The sequence below is a fragment of the Rhinatrema bivittatum genome, chromosome 4, assembly GCF_901001135.1.
Source record: "Rhinatrema bivittatum chromosome 4, aRhiBiv1.1, whole genome shotgun sequence".
In the NCBI taxonomy this organism is placed as follows: Eukaryota; Metazoa; Chordata; class Amphibia; order Gymnophiona; family Rhinatrematidae; genus Rhinatrema; species Rhinatrema bivittatum.
This window is the reverse complement of record NC_042618.1, coordinates 168,771,112-168,788,989: the sequence shown is the minus strand read 5'-3', so window position 1 is coordinate 168,788,989 and position 17,878 is coordinate 168,771,112. Positions and strand designations below refer to the sequence as shown.

The 17,878-nt window shown below is 44.0% G+C and overlaps 1 protein-coding gene across 1 annotated transcript; it reads right to left on the bottom strand.

The window, feature by feature from the left end:
• Nucleotides 1–7,781: 7,781 nt before the first annotated feature.
• Nucleotides 7,782–17,518, bottom strand: LOC115090289. Its single transcript, XM_029599198.1, has 2 exons — nucleotides 13,134–17,518; nucleotides 7,782–11,196 (listed from the first exon to the last, which is right to left on the bottom strand). The coding sequence occupies exon 2, from the start codon at nucleotides 8,905–8,907 to the stop codon at nucleotides 8,002–8,004; it is 906 nt and encodes a 301-aa protein (XP_029455058.1). The 5' UTR covers nucleotides 8,908–11,196; nucleotides 13,134–17,518; the 3' UTR covers nucleotides 7,782–8,001.
• Nucleotides 17,519–17,878: the final 360 nt, after the last annotated feature.

Genomic DNA, 17,878 nt, shown 5'->3' with positions numbered 1-17,878 from the left:
TGAGATCATCAAGGATGTATGTCCATAACAACTTATCAGGCCGATACAGTAAAGTTTGCGGGAGAGTGGGCGAGCGCCCGCTCTCCCGGCGCACGCACAGGCCAGTTTCATGTGCATGCGATTCAGTATTTAAAATATTTAAATTAGGGCCGGCGGTAAAAAGAGGCGCTAGGGACAGTAGCGCGTCCCTAGCGCCTCTTTTTTGACAGGAGCGGCGGCTGTCAGCAGGTTTGACAGCCGACGCTCAATTTTGCCAGCGTCGGTTCTCGAGCCCGCTGACAGCCACGGGTTCAGAAACCGGACGCCGGCAAAATTGAGCGTCTGGTTTTCAACCCGCGAGCTGCGGGCTGATTTCAAATTTTTTTTTTTAACTTTTTTTAAGTTTCGGGACCTCCGACTTAATATCGCCATGATATTAAGTCGGAAGGTGCACAGAAAAGCAGTTTTACTGCTTTTCTGTGCACTTCCCTGGTGCCGGCAGAAATTAGCGCCTACCTTTGGGTAGGCGCTAATTTCTGAAAATAAAGTGTGCGGCTTGGCTGCACATTTTGCTTTCTGAATCGCGTGGGAATGACTAATAGGGCCATCAACATGCATTTAGATGTTGCGGGCGCTATTAGTCTCGGGGGGGTTGGTCGCGCGTTTTCGACACGCTATTACCCCTTACTGAATAAGGGGTAAAACTAGCGCATCCAAAACGTGCGTCCAAATGCAGGTTTACAGTGCGCTCCACCGGAGCGCACTGTACTGTATCGGCCTGTAATTTAGCATCATAGCCACACCAGATTTTGAAGGCGGGATTATTTGCATGGGTATTCCAGAAAGTAGGCTCCTTTATGTATGTATGGAACCTTTTGTTACTTTTTCAGGTTTGCAGACTCTTTTTTTCTCAGCAGGCAGGCATTGTCATTTATTTGCAAGGCTATTTGTAAAAGCCCGTCCAAGGTTGGGGAAATACTGTAAAGTGTAGGAAGTGCATAATTGAGATGTGTGGTAGGAAAGCGTGCGGGCTGAGCTCTGCTGCACTGTATGGTAGTAGAGAGAGAGATAGAGAAGGGCGGAGCTGGAGAGTACAGCCAGAGAGAGGGGTGGCACTCAATTTCCATGTATGGTAGTAGCGATTAGATTGGACAATACAGAGCTGGAGAGAGTAGGGGCGTGGAGATGGAGCATGGGGCAGACCTGGACAGTACAGGGAGGGGTAGAGCTCAATTTGCATACCAGCGATGCGAGGCGGGGGGCACATTCCTCTTTATTATAATTAGATTTGTCTCTTCTGTAACTACTTGCTGTGCTGAAACAATTAGTGACTCCAAAGCTGTCCCATCCTCTGCTGTCTCGTCCTATGCCTGACATTCATATAGAGAAATAGCAATTCTGATGTTAGATAAGTACCACATTTTCCTACCTTCTTTCTCTTATTAGTTTCAAATGTATTACCCAGTAACTTCATTGTGAGTCCCCTGGTCTTTGTACTTTTCGAAAGAGCAAACAACTGATTAACATTTCTTGTTCATTTCACTCATTATTTTATAGTTCTCTCTCATATCTCCCCTCAGTGGTCTCTTCTCCAAGTTGAAAAGTCCTGTAACCTCTTTAGTCTTTCTTCATAGTGGAATTGTTCCATCCCCTCTATCATTTCATTCAGCCTCAAGATGAGGTCACTCCATGGAGTGATACAGAGGCATTATGATATTCTGTTTTATTCTCTATTCCTTTCCTAATAATCCCTAGCACTATTCATTTTCTTGGCTGCTGCTGCACACTGAGCAGAAGATTTCAACGTATTTTCAACGATGTCACCTAGATCCTTTTCCTGAGTGGTGACACCTAATGTGGAATCTTGCATTGTGTAGCCATAATTCAGGTTACTGTTCCCTATGTGCATCACGTTGCACTTGTCCACATTAAATTGCATTTGCTATTTGCATGCCCAGTCTCCTAGTTTTGCAATTTCCGCTTGCAATTTCTCACAATCCTCTTGTGATTTGACAACTTTGAATAATTTTATGTCATTGGCAAATTTGATCACCTCAATTGTTGTTCCCACTTCCAGGTTGTTTATAAATATATTAAAAAGCATCAGTCCTAGATGGGGCACTCCACTAATCACCTTTTTCCATTGTGCAAATTTACCATTTAGCCCTACTCTCTGTTTTCTATCTTTTAACCAGTTGGCAATCTGACAATAAGACACTGCCCCTTATCCCGTGACTTTTAAATTTCCTAAGAAGTCTCTCATGAGGAACTTTGTCAAATGCTTTCTGCAAATCCAGATATACTATATCAACTGGCTCACCTTTAACCACGTTTATTTTTGCCCTCAAAAAAATATAACAAATTTGTGAGATAAGACTTCCCTTGGCTAAATCCGTGTTGGCTTTGTTCCATTAAACTATGCTTATCTATATGTCAAGCAATTTTGTTACCATTCTGATACCATTTGTGTTCTAGTATCTCTGCTGGAGGCTGTTCCCTTTATCTACCACCTTCCCAGCTCCATACAAATTGCTATCCTGAGCTTGACAAAATCAAGGTCATTCATTGCTTTTCACTGAGCTGCTCTTTAAATTTAGCATATTTTGTCAAATGTGTCCTCAGAAAATGATGAAAATACATAAGATCACCAATATGTATGATATGGATTTTTTTTTTTTTTAAATAAATGCAAGTCTTGTCTTAATTAGACTGTAGTTGGTGAGATCTCTTTAAGAGTGCATGGAAGGCACTATAGGTAGTATGTCATATGGAAATCAGACAACACTGTCTTTTTTTTCATGTAAATTTTTCTCATTTTTAAATGGACAAGCAAACTATAAATAATCAGGGGCAGTTTATATGCAAATCATTATGCAAATGAGGACAAAACTACTTCAGTAGGTCTACAGCTGTCTGAATGTTTTGGAAATAACGAGCACAAAGTGAAGTGCTTAGAGACTCTTCTCAGTGCAGTGCGTGGTGGAGGGAAGGCGCACTCTCCCTGTTGACCGTCAGCTGGTGATCGTTTGAAGCCCAGGGCTTCCTATTAACAGGAGTATGCTGCTTATGCTGCATTTATTTGTAGGAGAGACTGCTGGGAAAATGTTTGAGAGCAGAAGAATGAGCTGAAAAAAACTGAATATAAACCCTGGGAGAAACAGCAGCTAGGGCAGCAAAATATGTTGTATCCTGCCACTAGGTGAGAAATGTAAACCAACCAGGGATAACATGGAGCAGAACCAGAACCTGGGAATTGTCCTTTCTGTACTCTCTAATTTTATTTTACTGTATTATTAACACTTTTATGTACTTTTTTAGGTTTTCCTTTTATTCTAACCATTTTCTGCATTACTTTGACAACCCATGCACTCATTGTCATGCCAATAAAGTTTCCTGAACCTGAAAAACCCGAGAGCAAGGAAATTATTTCCTTCTCCTATTCCTATTAAAAAAAAAAAAAAAAGAGGGCTGGAAGTCCTAGAATATATTGGGATGATATCTAAGAAGCCCCGAGACCAGTCTTAAGCCTCAGTTTTTATACTTCAGAAACCAAATTTCCAGGCCAGGGCTTCCCACACTGTGGGCCAGGACCCCAAATGGGGGGGTGGTCACAACATTTTCGACTGGGGTCACAAGTGCCTCAAGCATCAGTGCTCTTCAGCAGCAGCAGCAGGATGAGTGTGGACGTCAGTGTGGGCCCTGTGAGCCAGCACATGCTGGCAGGCCCTTCCCTTACAAGAGTGCCTGGGGTAAAAGGAAAGCCTTGCACAGTGAGAGAGCAGTGCTGAGCCTGCGCCGGCATGGAGACTTTGTGCTGACTTTCAGTACTAATAGCGGGAAGGGGAGGGCTCAGTGTACTTGGGCGAGTGGGGAATGCCACGGCTCCTCTCTGCTCATCCACCACCGAAAAAAAAAATGTTGCTCCTGTTATCAGCCTCCCTTCTCTTCCCACCAGCGCTCATCCACCTTTGGCTTGGGGCCCAAATGTTGCCACCGACCAGGGGGGTTTCTGGAGAAGGGGGATGTTTGAAGTGAGATCAAATGCAGGAGGGGTTTGAGGGTTGAACCGCATGGAGAGGGATTGGCTGTGGATAAGCGAGAGAGGGGAAATGACAAAAGATTGGCTGGGGGATGTAAGAGAGGAGCTGGGTTGAGAGAATATGAAAAAATGGGGAGGGGAAGACGTGAGAGAGAAAAGGATGGGAGATGGGAGTGAGAAGGAATTGGGGATATGTGGTGAGAGAAGGGGATGAGAGAGCATCAGTTGGGGGTTAAAAAAAAGCAGTTGGGAGTGAGAGAATTGGCTGTGGGGATGGAAGAAGGGCTGGAAGGAGTGAGAGAGGGTGGAGGAAGGGCTGGAAGGAGTGAAGGGCTGGAAAGAGTGAGAGAGGGTGGAGGAAGGGCTGGAAGGAGCAGTTGGGAGTGAGAGAATTGGCTGTGGGGATGGAAGAAGGGCTGGAAGGAGTGAGAGAGGGTGGAGGAAGGGATGGAAGGAGTGAGAGAGGGTGGAGGAAGGGTTGGAAGGAGCAGTTGGGAGTGAGAGAATTGGCTGTGGGGATGGAAGAAGGGCTGGAAGCAGTGAGAGAGGGTGGAGGAAGGGATGGAAGGAGTGAGAGAGGGTGGAGGAAGGGCTGGAAGGAGCAGTTGGGAGTGAGAGAATTGGCTGTGGGGATGGAAGAAGGGCTGGAAGGAGTGAGAGAGGGAATGGCTAGAGAGGTGAGAGGAGCTGAGGAATAGAAGGGGGTGGAGGTTGAGACAGAGGATCAACAGGAGAGGGTGGAAGTTGTGAGAGAGGATCAACAGGAGTATAGGGGAAGGTGTGAATGGAGTGATTTTTAGAGGGGGACTGCACCAACATTGCTTTATTTTGGTTGTCCTTTGGGGTCATGTGAATTTTTAAGTGCTAAAATGTGGGTCACATCAGCTAAACGTTTGGGAAGTCCTCTTCCCAGCGCTTTCCTTTTAGACAGACATAGAAGGGAGAAAAGCCTTGCTGAATCAGTCCCCAAACAAGAAAAGGTCTCTAGTACACTCGGCCCAAAGATATTTTCTCAACTGAAGGTTTTGGGAATGTGATCCTTGGAGTGACTGTGTACCGGAGATGGCATTACCGTAAATATATCTACTGTATATCTATAAATAGGGATAAGCACAGGAACAAATGTTTGGTTTTGACATTTTGTTTCATTTGATATTTTTTTCTTTTTGTTTAATTGAAATTAAACATTTAACAAATAGATAAAAAAAAAAGGAAGCAAAGGGGCTGAGTTCCCCTCTGCCTCTCCATCCAGCACTGCCAAATTAAAAAAAAAAGCCCTCCCCAGGCAGTTCCCTTCCCCCACCCATAGGATCAGCTAAGGCAAAAGTGATCCCCAATTGTGCCTGCTCCACCGGACCCCTGTTGTCAGAATCCTGAGCTTTGTCGCAGTATTTCCATGTTGTTTCAAAATGAATGCACACCCCTACCAAACTGTATAATTAGAAAGGGAAATCACCGCAGACAGGAGCTCAGAGAGTTCACAGATAGCCCAATTGGGAAGTTCAGTGTGTGCCTAAAACCGTTGTTAATGTTGTTTCATAATTATTGGAGTTTCGTTGTGAACTGCAGTGTATTAGGAACTGCTGCTATCGCATTATGAAATTGTATAATGAATTGCTGTAATTGCATGTTAAGAATTACATTATGAGACTGTTGTTAGCCACTTTGGGCAATCCTTTGTGATTGGGAAGATGGAGTTGCCGGTCTTGAGTGGTTATAATCATATCAGCTCTGCTCTCGGGGAGCTTTACTACTTCCCCGTACTATTTAGAGCTCAGTCTGAAACTTTTAACGCGGATTCTTCGTGCCTTGCATACTAATGGTCGGCCTCTTCATCGGGACCTCTTTGTGATGGTGTTCAGGGTCACACGGTGCAGTCCTCTCAAGCTGCTTTACTCCAACATCCTCAAAGTGGAAAGAACACGCCAAAAGGGCGTTCTCAAATTTTTCCTTCAACTCTTGAAATGATTAGGTTGATTCTTTACTCTGTCCCACTAATTGCTCTTTTTTTTTTTTTTAAATCCTTTATTCCCCCAGGTCCAAAAAACTTGATTCTCAAGGTCTGAAATAAATTCAGTGTTTCTTATAATTGGCAGATACAAAAAGACAAGGAGCATAAAACTAAATTTCTCGCCCCCCTCCTTAGTTATTTCGGGAATTGTTACTTCTTTGGCATGTTGTGTCAATTGCTCCTCTAGCTGCCCGACACTGTATACTGGGGTCCCCCTCAACCGCACCTTGATGTGCCTCGTAATGCAGGCCACATTGCAAATTCTCATATCAGGTAATCCTATTTCCCCGATAGGCCGAGGCAATAAAGTGCATGTAAACACCGTCCCTCCACACCGGACGCCTGTTTTTTAATGCACGCACCTTCACCTCTCTTGGGTGCCTTATGCAATAGGTAAATGAACTGCTGTGCTAAAATGGACGTGTGTCCCTAGCGCGTCCTTGGCATCGGGAGCCCAGGAGCCATGGATGTGTGCGGTGTTGCGGTTCTGGCCGCGAGCGCCGCGACCAGACCCTTACCTCCGTGTTTCTGGACCTGTTCCCGCTTTCACTGGCCTAGTTCCTGTCCTGTTCGGCGGCGTACCGGCGAGGGCCGCGCCGCCGGGAAGCCTTTCATGGACGCCCTGTCTCTAGGTGCATGCGCGCCACTTGGGCGCTTTTCTAGGCCGTTTCCCGCCAGTGGTGACTCCGCCCAATTCCTAACGTCAGACGCCATGGCTTTGATAAGCCGGCCGCGGCCACCCAGTCTTTGCCTTGCAACGGGTTTACCTCCTGGTTCCCTGTTGCTCCGTGCCCCGGAGTGAGCTGCCTTTGGAACTCGCTCCGTTCCTGCTTACCTGCTACAATACCTGTTTGGTTCCGGCTTGCCAGCTGCAGTACCTGCTTGGTTCCTGCTTGCCTGCTACAGTACCTGCCTGGTTCCTGTTTACCTGCTACAGTTCCTGCCTGGTTCCAGTACCCGAGTCTTGCTACAGTTCCTGCCTGGACCCAGTACCCGAGTCTTGCTACAGTTCCTGCCTGGTTCCAAAACCCGAGCTCCGTTACAGTACTGACCCTACTGTCCTAGTCTGGATCCAGTTCCCAGTCCTGATCCACAACCGCCTAAGTCCCAGTGGCCAGGCCCCTATGGGCTCCTCCCGGGGGGGCTTCGGCTTTCAAGGGTGAAGCCACCTAAGTCCCAGTGGTTGGGCTCCTACGGGCTCCTCCCAGGGGAGCACCAGCTTCCAGGATGAAGAGCACCTCTACGTCCAGCCTGAACATCTGCCTCCCAGCCTGTGGTATACTAGAAACTTTTGAATACCTTTCCCAGTCTCCTGCAGGTTGGCCCAAGGGTCCAATAAACTGACATTCCCTAACATGCGGGTTACCAAAAAGGACGCTCAATTTAGGAACGTTCAATTTATCCCGCGGCAGCGAATTTACTGACACCATATACATGGCCTGGAGCGTGTATTATGTGCATGTTTATTATACGACCAGAATTTTTTTTTTTCATCAAGCCTTTTTATTTTTTCAGGAAGTTGCTTTCTGTGGTTCCTCCTACTTATATAATGCTGATACTAGGTGGGAGGAACCACAGAAAAGTAGTATTTTTTGTTTTTAAGTAGACTCGGCCAGACTTTATGCCTGCTTGCAGGATAAAAGCTAATTGCCTCATCTACATGGCATTTACATGTAATGAGCGCTATTAGCTATGCCTTTGTTTGGACATGTGTTTTTTTTAATTTTCTTTTTATTAGATTTTCAAAATAATTACAAAGCATTTATCATCTTTGCACAGAAATAAATCAGAAAACAATTATAATCGATCATCAGATGGTTTCACATAATATTTAAACAGAAACCAATTTTATTACAGTCCACTAATATGTTTAGGGGGGCAGAAGAGAAATAACAAGGAAGCCAATTTTACAATCCAGAAAATACTAAGGAAAATGCCAATAGCTTGCATTACTTGATCCTTTATTTAAATACTAAGTTATTGGACTAACTATAGGTGATGATACATTCATCAACCTATTCTGGAAGTTAAGCCACATTTTGAGATGTTTGGGGATCAGAAAAATATATGTATTATTATTAAATTTCACAACGCATCTACATGGGTACCTCAGCTGATAATTTGCACCCAACAATCTTGTTTCTTGCCGTAAGGCTAGAAACCCCCTCCTTCTCTCTTGCGTAGCTTTCACCAGATCTGGAAAGATCTCTACGAATTGGCCCATAAATTGGGTGCCCATGTTCTGGAAATAATTTCTCATGATTAGACCCATATCATTTTCATAGATAAAAGAAATTAACAAAGTGGCTCTTTCCATGATATCTGTGGTCGATGATTCAAAAAAATCTGTTAAATTCCCCATATCAAGCTGGTTGTAGTTTCTATCTTCCCTTGATTGAGAAAAAGGTAAAAAATATACCTTGTTAAAGGCAGGAATATCCTCAGAAGAAATATGTAATACCTCGATCAGGTATCTACGCAGAGTCACCCTAGGTTGCTCTCCCATTACCTTAGGGAAATTTAACAGTCTTAGGTTTAATCGTCTGACACGGTTTTCCAGAAACTCAGTTTTTCTATTTAGAACAATGCAATCTTGTACTGTAGTAGCTTGTACTTTCTGGATATCTTTAAGTTGCAAACTCGAAGCTGTGTTGTCTCCTTGCCTTGATGTCTCGCCTCTCAACTCCGTACTCACTGCTGCTCCCTCCAAGGTTCCCAACGAGCTCTGCAATCTCGCGGGTTCCATTGCAGTTTCCGATGGTAGAGTTGATGAGATCGCTTGCGGAGATCTTAGTGTGGGAGGGCTCAGTGAAAGCTCCCCAGGCGAGATGGAGGCCTCCATACTGCTCTCGTCAACGAGGACTGGCCTCTCCTGCATCGGATAAAGTTGAGTGCGCTCGGTGATGGTTCTCTGTCCCGCTGGAAGAGAGGGTGCTGAGGGGAAGACCCTTACTTTTCCTTTTCACTTAGGAGGCATAATTCGCAAAGCAAAATCAGTTCAAAGTGGAAACAAAGCGGGAGCTCCGAGCCGCGTGGCTAGCAAGCGGACATCTTGACTCCTGGACATGTGTTTTGGACGTGCTGATCCCCTTATTGCATTGGGGTTTATGGATTCATGTTCAACCGCTTGTTAAGCTGGATGCACTTTATGACATCGGCCCCTCAGCGTTGGAGGTTCATCCACTTCATTCTGGCTTTCCTAGCCTTCCTACAAATTGAGAGACCAGTCTGTTCTATCTTTACACTTCTCCTTTGGTTATAATCAATGACAGATTTAATAGCACATACAATCATTTAGGGAGCATAAACATTTTCAAGTGTCTCCAGCTATTCAATTGTTTTGCTGCCTCTTGGAGTAGGAGATTATATTTAACCTGTACAAGTTTGAAAAATCTCATGGAATCACCAGCGCAAAGTATCTAAAAGATTCCCCTGTGAGAAAAGTGACTCAATCATGATTCTCTGATTTCTCCCATTACTCAACACTTTTATACACATTTTTGTTTGCACATTTTTTTTCCTGTGGATTTTTTTTCTTTTTCTGAAATTACAGGAAACTAAATCCTTGCTCACAAAATGTGCCACTTCCAAACTGTGCAGCAGCAAACGGATGTGAAAGTTATTTCCATCTTTTTTGCACCTGCTTCCATCTGAAATCAAAACTGACTCTTACTCTGGAAAGTTAAAGCCTATTTAACCAGGATATGCTTTTGGAGCAAAAATACAGAGACACCTAGCAGTTGAAATATTTTTTGCCTCTTACTTGTCCCCTATTTTTGTTCATTCTGAAGGATCCATGTGAACATGTGAAACGGGCTTTTTAATCTTTTTCAATCCAATGATAATAATAATTCAAATAGGTTTCAATTTATGTAGGTAACTAAGGGTTCCTCTTGACGTTTTGCAAACCTGGTCCCCCCACGAATTGGGAAGAATAAACGAGGGTGCTCAGAACACATCGCCTGAAATTATTTCTTTATTTTAGCTGAAGACAATGCAGATGGAAGGAGTTTTGAAACCAACCCAAGCCCCTCCATGCTTCTTTCCCCTTCTGCCCTCCTCACATCGTTTCACCCCACAAGAAAGAGAAGCCTTCTGGCACTCCAGGCTTTAACAGGTTCAGCCTGCAGCCCCCAGCTCTCTCTCTCTCTCCTCTCGCTAATGAGGCACACTGGCTGCACACAGCTGCCATTCCTGTGCTCTGGAACTTCTCAGACATCACCACAGTGTCTCCAAATTCTCCAAAGGATTAATTACCTAGAACGCAAGCTGAGGGCTGCTGGAGGGCAGTGAGGGGCCCATGAAGTTAGGCAGGGAGATGGCAATGCCATATTCCACTTTTCAGGGAAAAGGACTGGCAATTAAACCTCATTCATTCAACCAGGCGTACACCTTCCTATCTTCCACACTCAGCAGGTCTGGGCTTTGGTTCTGCTACTCCTCTACTGGTTGGCCAAAGATATGTTTTGATTTTCAGTGTTAGATTTTATTGAATAAAAGCTGGGCTTCTCTTTTTATTTTAAATTATCTCTTTAGGGCTATGTTCATACATGGGGAGGGTATTAATATTCAAACAACCTGAAGAGTGGTGAAGTCTATAGGTACATTGCACATGCAGACTTGATCAAGGATTTTCAAAAGTGTTGAAAATCCTCTGGTAGTTGGCCAAGTACATGCACCCACGTTTCCTCACCTAGAGTTACATCTTCTCTTTGGAGAATATAACTTGTGCATGTATAGGTACACGCTTACATTTTAAAATTTTAAAATTATGCACAGAAGTTCCAACTCCACCCTTACAACTCCTCTCTAGTCCTCAGTGCAAGTAAAAGTAACCGTGAAACTGGGGTACGGATGTATTTTTACACATACTCAACCAGGTTTTAGGAACATAAAATGGCTTAAAAAATTACCTCCTATTTGTATTATAGTGCAACAGGCGCAAGTAACTGTTTATGAACAAGGCTGCAGCACGACGGTAAACTTGGCTCGCTGACGGTGGGGGAAGTTAAGCAACTAGCAATGATCTCCTGCAGGCCAAACCTGGAGTTGGAGAAGATGGGGGTCCATCATGACCTGAGAAACAGTTGCTGAGCCTCTGGCTTTTTCCTGCAGGAGCTGGGGGAGGAGTTCTCTCATCAAGACTCTTCTTTTAATATCCACTTATCTGAACATAAGAACATAAGAAATTGCCATGCTGGGTCAGACCAAGGATCCATCAAGCCCAGCATCCTGTTTCCAACAGAGGCCAAACCAGGCCATAAGAACCTGGCAATTACCCAAACACCAAGAAGATCCCATGCTACTGATGCAATTAATAGCAGTGGCTATTCCCTAAGTAAAATTGATTAATAGCCATTAATGGACTTCTCCTCCAAGAACTTATCCAAACCTTTTTTGAACCCATCTACAGTAACTGCACTAACCACATCCTCTGGCAACAAATTCCAGAGCTTTATTGTGCGTTGAGTGAAAAAGAATTTTCTCCGATTAGTCTTAAATGTGCTACTTGCTAACTTCATGGAGTGCCTCCTAGTCTTTCTATTATTTGAAAGTGTAAATAACCGAGTCACATCTTCTCGTTCAAGACCTCTCATGATTTTAAACACCTCTATCATATCCCCCCTCAGCCGTCTCTTCTCCAAGCTGAACAGCCCTAACCTCTTCAGCCTTTCCTCATAGGGAAGCTGTTCCATCCCCTTTATCATTTTGGTTGCCCTTCTCTGTACCTTCTCCATCGCAATTATATCTTTTAGATATGGGGTGACCATATTTTATATGGAACATTCATAACCTTCCACGTGCTGTCAGATTTCACAGCACTGCACCTAGGCCATAGGCAAAGTCTGGGGAGCATTGCGCCCTGCTGACAGAGAGAAACTCTGGTGCAAATAAAAAGTCACTATGGTCCATGATGCCACGTTTTTCAAATGTCAACACAGGTGCACATATTGTCTCCTCCATATCTTCCCTCTCCTGTCTCTCATGCATTCCATGTCCCACATGGTGCCATTTGTTTATTTCAATATTTATAATCACACTAGTGACAAAAATGTTTGTTCACAAGGTGATATCCATGAAAATTTTAAGCATCAACATACAATGTCAAACAATTTTCAACTATTATTTCATTTGCAATCCAGAACAAATGCCGATTACATAAAAGCAAAACAACAGGACCCTAATCACACCCCAGAACTCTTCTTAAAAAGCCATGTCTTGACTCCTTTTATAAAATCCATTACCTTTTGGAAACAATGGATCTCTTTTGGTATTACATTTTGTCAACAAGGATCAATGATAGAAATGGCTCATTTTCCTGCCCCATTAATTTAGCTTCTGACAATAGAGGAATACCTAATAATGTTTCCCCAGAAGATCTCAACTGGCAAAATTGTTTAACACGATGGAACTTGTCTGCTAAATAAGGGAAAAGGACCCAATCCATGAATATGGTTAAGAATGAGTACCAAAATTGTAAATTGTATCCTGAATGCAGTTTTTTTTTAAAACTGGGGAAATGTGGACCTTGGCTTTAGTATTTATTAAGACCCTTGCAGCTGAGTTCTGAAGGTGTCACAATTTTTGCAAAGATTTCTATTGAAGGCTGGCATATACCACATTGCAATAACCCAGCTTCTAAATAACCAATGCCTGCATCACAGCTGCCAAATCAGGTTTCAGCTGTGATAATAAACACAATTTTCCAAAAGCAGCCTGACATACTGATTTAATTTGTGAGGTCAAACTTGACCCCTAATCTTTGAAAAAGCACATGGGGGATCTAGAAAAAAAATCGCAATTTCTGGCTGCTAGAAAAAATTCTGATTTTTCACAATTTAATTTTAACTCATAAGCTTCCAGCCAGCTAGAGATTGCAGCTAGATATGGGGTGAACATATTTTATATCTTTTGAAACATTGTTTTTGTTTAAAAGAATATATGCCTGGATTTCATCAGCATAAATGAAATGGAGTTCAAAATTCTGAATGACTTTACAGATGGCTGGCAAATAAATATTAAATATAACAGGAGAAAACAAAGATCCCGAGGCACACCACAAGTCAACAAATATGTATATAACTGATATTCACCCAGCTGTACCGTATGAATAAAGCTGCTTGCTCATCTTCTTCATTAACTAAGTGTCCCAATCAACAATTGTTCACTATGCTCTTCACATGCTCCTGTGTTTTTGGGATCTGCATGGAAACATCCCTTTTAGCTCCAACACTGGACTATTCCGGAATTTTATCACTCAAGATTATTTAAAAAAAAAAAAAAGAAGTTACTTTTACTGAATTTTAGGGATTCAGAATTTGTTTTGGAATTACATTAGTTTCAACAGTATGAGATTTTGAGTTATACATTTGTACATCAAGAAGTTTAAAATTCAGCTTAACTAAGTTAATGTTGACCTACTGTCTTCTTCCCACTCCTTTTTCCTGGGTACAGTGCCAGCTTTAGACATTACATAGCAGCCATACATACTCACCAGATACAAGATGCCCTCGGACGTGGCTCAGAAGGAAACTGTGGTCATAAGAACATAAGAAGTGTCATGCTGGGTCAGAACAAAGGTTCATAAAGCCCAATATCCTGTCCCCAACAGTGACCATGCCAGATCGCTGGGAAGAGCCGGACAGATCCCAAGGAACAAATTATATTCATCGTTGCTTGAATTTCCCAAGTATACCTGGCTAATAATTCTTTATGGACTTTTCCAAACTCCTTTTAAACTCAGCTTGACCATATTCTCAGATAAATTCCACATCTTGACTATCTCTAGAGTAAATAAATGTCTCCAATTTGTTAAAAATCTGCTACCAGTTAGTTTTATGGTGTGCACCCCTAGTTCTTTTGATATCTGAAACAGTAAATAAGTATTCCCCATTTATCTGTTCTACCCATTCCTGATTGTATAAACCTCTGATATCCCCCTCCATGGTTTTGTCTCCGAGTTGAAGAACCCTAACCTGTTTAGCCTTTCTTCATAAGGCAGCTGTTCCCTCCCCTTTATCATTTTTGTTCCCCTTCTCTATATCTTTTTTAGCTTCACTATATCTTTTCTGAGATGGAATGACCATGAGCACAGGCAATACTACTCAAAGTGCAGTCACACATGGATTGATACAGAGGCATTATGATATTCTTCATTTTATTCTCCATTCCTTTTCAGATCATTCCTAATACTATTTGGGGTTTTTTGTTTTTTTTTACAATTGCCACAAATCAAGCTGAGGATTTCAACATAATGACCTCAAAATTCTTTTTCTGGGTGGCAACTCTTAATGATGAACCTTGTAATTGGGATTATTTCCCACTATGTGCATCACTTTATACTTGTCCACTTTGAACTTCATCTGCCATTTAGATGCCCAGCTCCCCAGACTGTTAAGGTCCTTCTGCAGTTGCTCAGTCTGCTTTTGGTTTTAATTACTTACATTTATTTGGTTTTAGAGACTGCTTCCTTCAGCTCAGCTCAAACTGATGTACAGTATTCACTTAACACCGATATAAAAAAAACAAAAATCTAACAAATACTATTCATTCTGTAGTTGTGCAGGAATGACATCTTGAAAACATTTTAAAATGCTTTCTAAAATCTTTAGAACATCCCCTGCTATTGCAGCACCGAGATTCCCCCACCTCAACAGCTCTGATACAAAGCACCTCACTCCTGCGCTGTAGCACTCCCTCCCCCTATTCCAGTACTAAGACCTACATACATCACTCTGCCAGTGCCCCCACCACTGCTCGCACACAGATCTCTGCCAGTGCACTTCACATCTGACTGCAGTTCCAGTACTGAGAATCCCCACCCAGTGCATACTGCTCTTGCCCTGCAGTACTGCCTACTATTCTAACACTGAGATCCAGACCACCACTCACACCCAGCTCTGCTAATGCACCTCGCCTACCTTGAAGTACTCCTTGCCATATAAGTACTGATGCCCCCACCCAGACAGCTCTGGCAAGGCTCCTCAATTCTGCTTTGCAGCACCTTTTGCTTCAGCTCTGTGCAGAGCCTTTATGGGTGATTTGTGCACTGAAGGCAGGATAGCCCCCAAATTTGCATGTAATCTTCCTGCCCCCTCCAAGCACCTGTGGGCAGCTTCCCTATTGCAATCTCTGAACCCTGACTCTATTCCTATCCTAGCCCATCGCTGAGAAACCAAATTATATGTGGACTGTCCAGTACTGTCCAGGCACAGGACGGAGAGCAATGAGCTTAGGGTGCTGGGTGAAGGTCATGGCTTTTGAGTTCTGCATCTGGCACTGCGCAAAAACTGAAGCAACCCAGCTTGTTTGGCAAGGGACGGAGATAAGGGGACAAAGGAGCTTTTCTGCACACCCACTCATGACTCATATTATCTTTTTCGTTTATCTTCTGGAAGCAGGCTTCTTCAGTCAGGGAGTGTTATCACGCCTGAGACAGGGATAGAAAGAGAACAAGACAAAGACAGAGGAACAAAGAGAGAGGGACTGACTGAGAGACATCAGCCTCTTCCCAGGGCGTCCAGAGTCCCTACTTTAAAAACATTACACACACTTTTTTTTTTTTTTGGTTCTCGCTCTTCATGCTTCCTGAAAGAGAACTTTCCTTCCGAGTTCTGTCCTCCCTGTTACTGCCCCGTTACAGAGGTTCAGCCCGTGAAATCAGGAAATCCTACGACGCAGGAGGAGCTTGAGTGATCTGTCTGTCCCCTCGCTCCACTGCTTGGGTCTCCTTTATTCACCGTTTCTATTTCCAGAGCGGATTGGCTTTGGCACCGCGTCACTGCCTACATACGTTACGTTCTCTTTGAGAGGAGGAGAGATTTCATTTAAAGCCTGCTGTGCTGTGTCTTATTTCAGAAAGAGGAGATGGAAGATTGGAAATCAATAAAAAACCAAGAGAAGAGGGGAAAAAGCGGGGCATGAGCTTGTACTCCCCATTAGCTGGCTCTTCGCATGGTTCAGGACTTCTGCAGAGCAGGATGTCAAAGTTAGTTAAATTGACCGTAAAAGGCAGCTTGCGTCCCATCCTCTCCACGTTGGCTGCTTGCGCGTGGAGGCTGCTCCCTGGGGCAGATTTTATAAAACTACGCACGCGCGTACTTTTATTCCCGCACCAGGCGCAAGCAAAAGTACGCCGGATTTTAACAGATACACGCGGCTACACGTAACCCTTTGAAAATCTACCCCCCTGTGCACGCCAGTGTGATGGGCCTGGCACTGCCAAGGCTCTCTTTACCATGGGAATTACACCCCATGTTATAAATTAATTCACTGCTTATAAACGTTACATCTACTTCTTAGGGATTCTCATTAATGTGGCCTAATTAAGGTGTCCTTAAAGGATTCCCACTGGCTCCTGCTGGTACCTGCCTTGTTTCTGTTTCCTCTGCAGCAGCTCAAGCTAAGTCTCACAACTCACAGCAAGAAACCAGGGCCCAGGGCTGGTCCCCCCCCTCCCCTTCTTGGGGAGAGATACCAGCAGAATATGGATGCTCAAAGGTTGGGAGGGGGTCATTACTTCAATTTGTTAATATAATCAAATCATTTTAGCTGCATGAACCCCGGGTATCTAGCAGAACAAGCTCCAGTTTAGGGTACTAAAGCTGAAGCAGTGGCAACCTAAAGTCCAAACCAGGCTCTGTCCTACCATGTGCAAGTCACTTAACTTTCCTGTGCTCCTATTCCAACTGTAAGCTCCTTCAGGAAGGAATCTTGGTTTCAACCACTTAAATCACTTTTTATGTTGCTTTATATAGTGATACAAGCTCTCTACATAATATGTACTATTCTTATGTGTTTTTCCAGAAATGAAGAGGAGAAACTGTTTATTGAGCTGCCCACAGTAAGAGAAAAAACTAGAAGAACAGGGGGGGGGGGGAACGACACCCCCCCCCCCCACATACAATGACAAGCAATCATCCAGAGTCTGGCTAAAGTCATCAGAGCAGCTAAACCCCAAATAACCACTTAAGGATTTAGCCAACAGACTGCTTGCTTATCCACAGGGAGGGGGGGACGGACACGACCAAGGACCCTGCCATCCTCTTACTTTAATGAAACGCATGAGAATAGCCTCGTACTGCCTCCCATGCACCTCAAGGCACCAGGCTGCTGGGAATCTCATTTTTCATTTTAGACTGATGCCTTTATCGTGATGTCCCTCAGGAGCCAGGATTAGAACCCACATTCAGAAAAATACAATGGACTTATCTAAGGACATACAAAGTCACTAGCCAAGAATTTTATGAGCCTCACACTGCCATCAACCTCTGCACAACCATCCTCATAAAGGTAGGAGTGAGGAAAGTATACAACGGCACCGAGAGTCCTTCCATTGGCTGATTTAATGGACCTAACTGCTACCTCAGGTTCTGATCTGTGCCTAGTGTGGCACTAAGCTATAGGCTGAACAGGACGACTCCCCTTCTACACATGCCTTGTTGATCCCCCCTCACCTGCTGATCTCCTTACCCCCTTTTTACACACATAAACCACATCCCACTCTTTCACCCATCAGTTCCCCCTTCACCATCCCTCCCCACTCCCGCCCCAATCAGTCTGGAAGGAGGAGCGCATCAGCAGTATCCTTCTGTGCCACCAGGGCCTGAATGACAGTTTGAACTATGCAGGTCACCCTCATGTGGCACAGTTCAAATGGGCAGTTAGGCAGCAGGTGGCAGAGAGAGGTCAGGACCTGAGGTGCAGTCGCTCTCATCCTCCTTCTCTTGTTCCTGATTCTGAGCGGAGCAGGGAGAAAAGTGCAGATGTGCAGGACCGACCTGGCTCCTGGTGTCCTGCCATTCTGTAGGAGACCAACTTTGCAGCAGGAATCATAGCTCTTGCCGCAG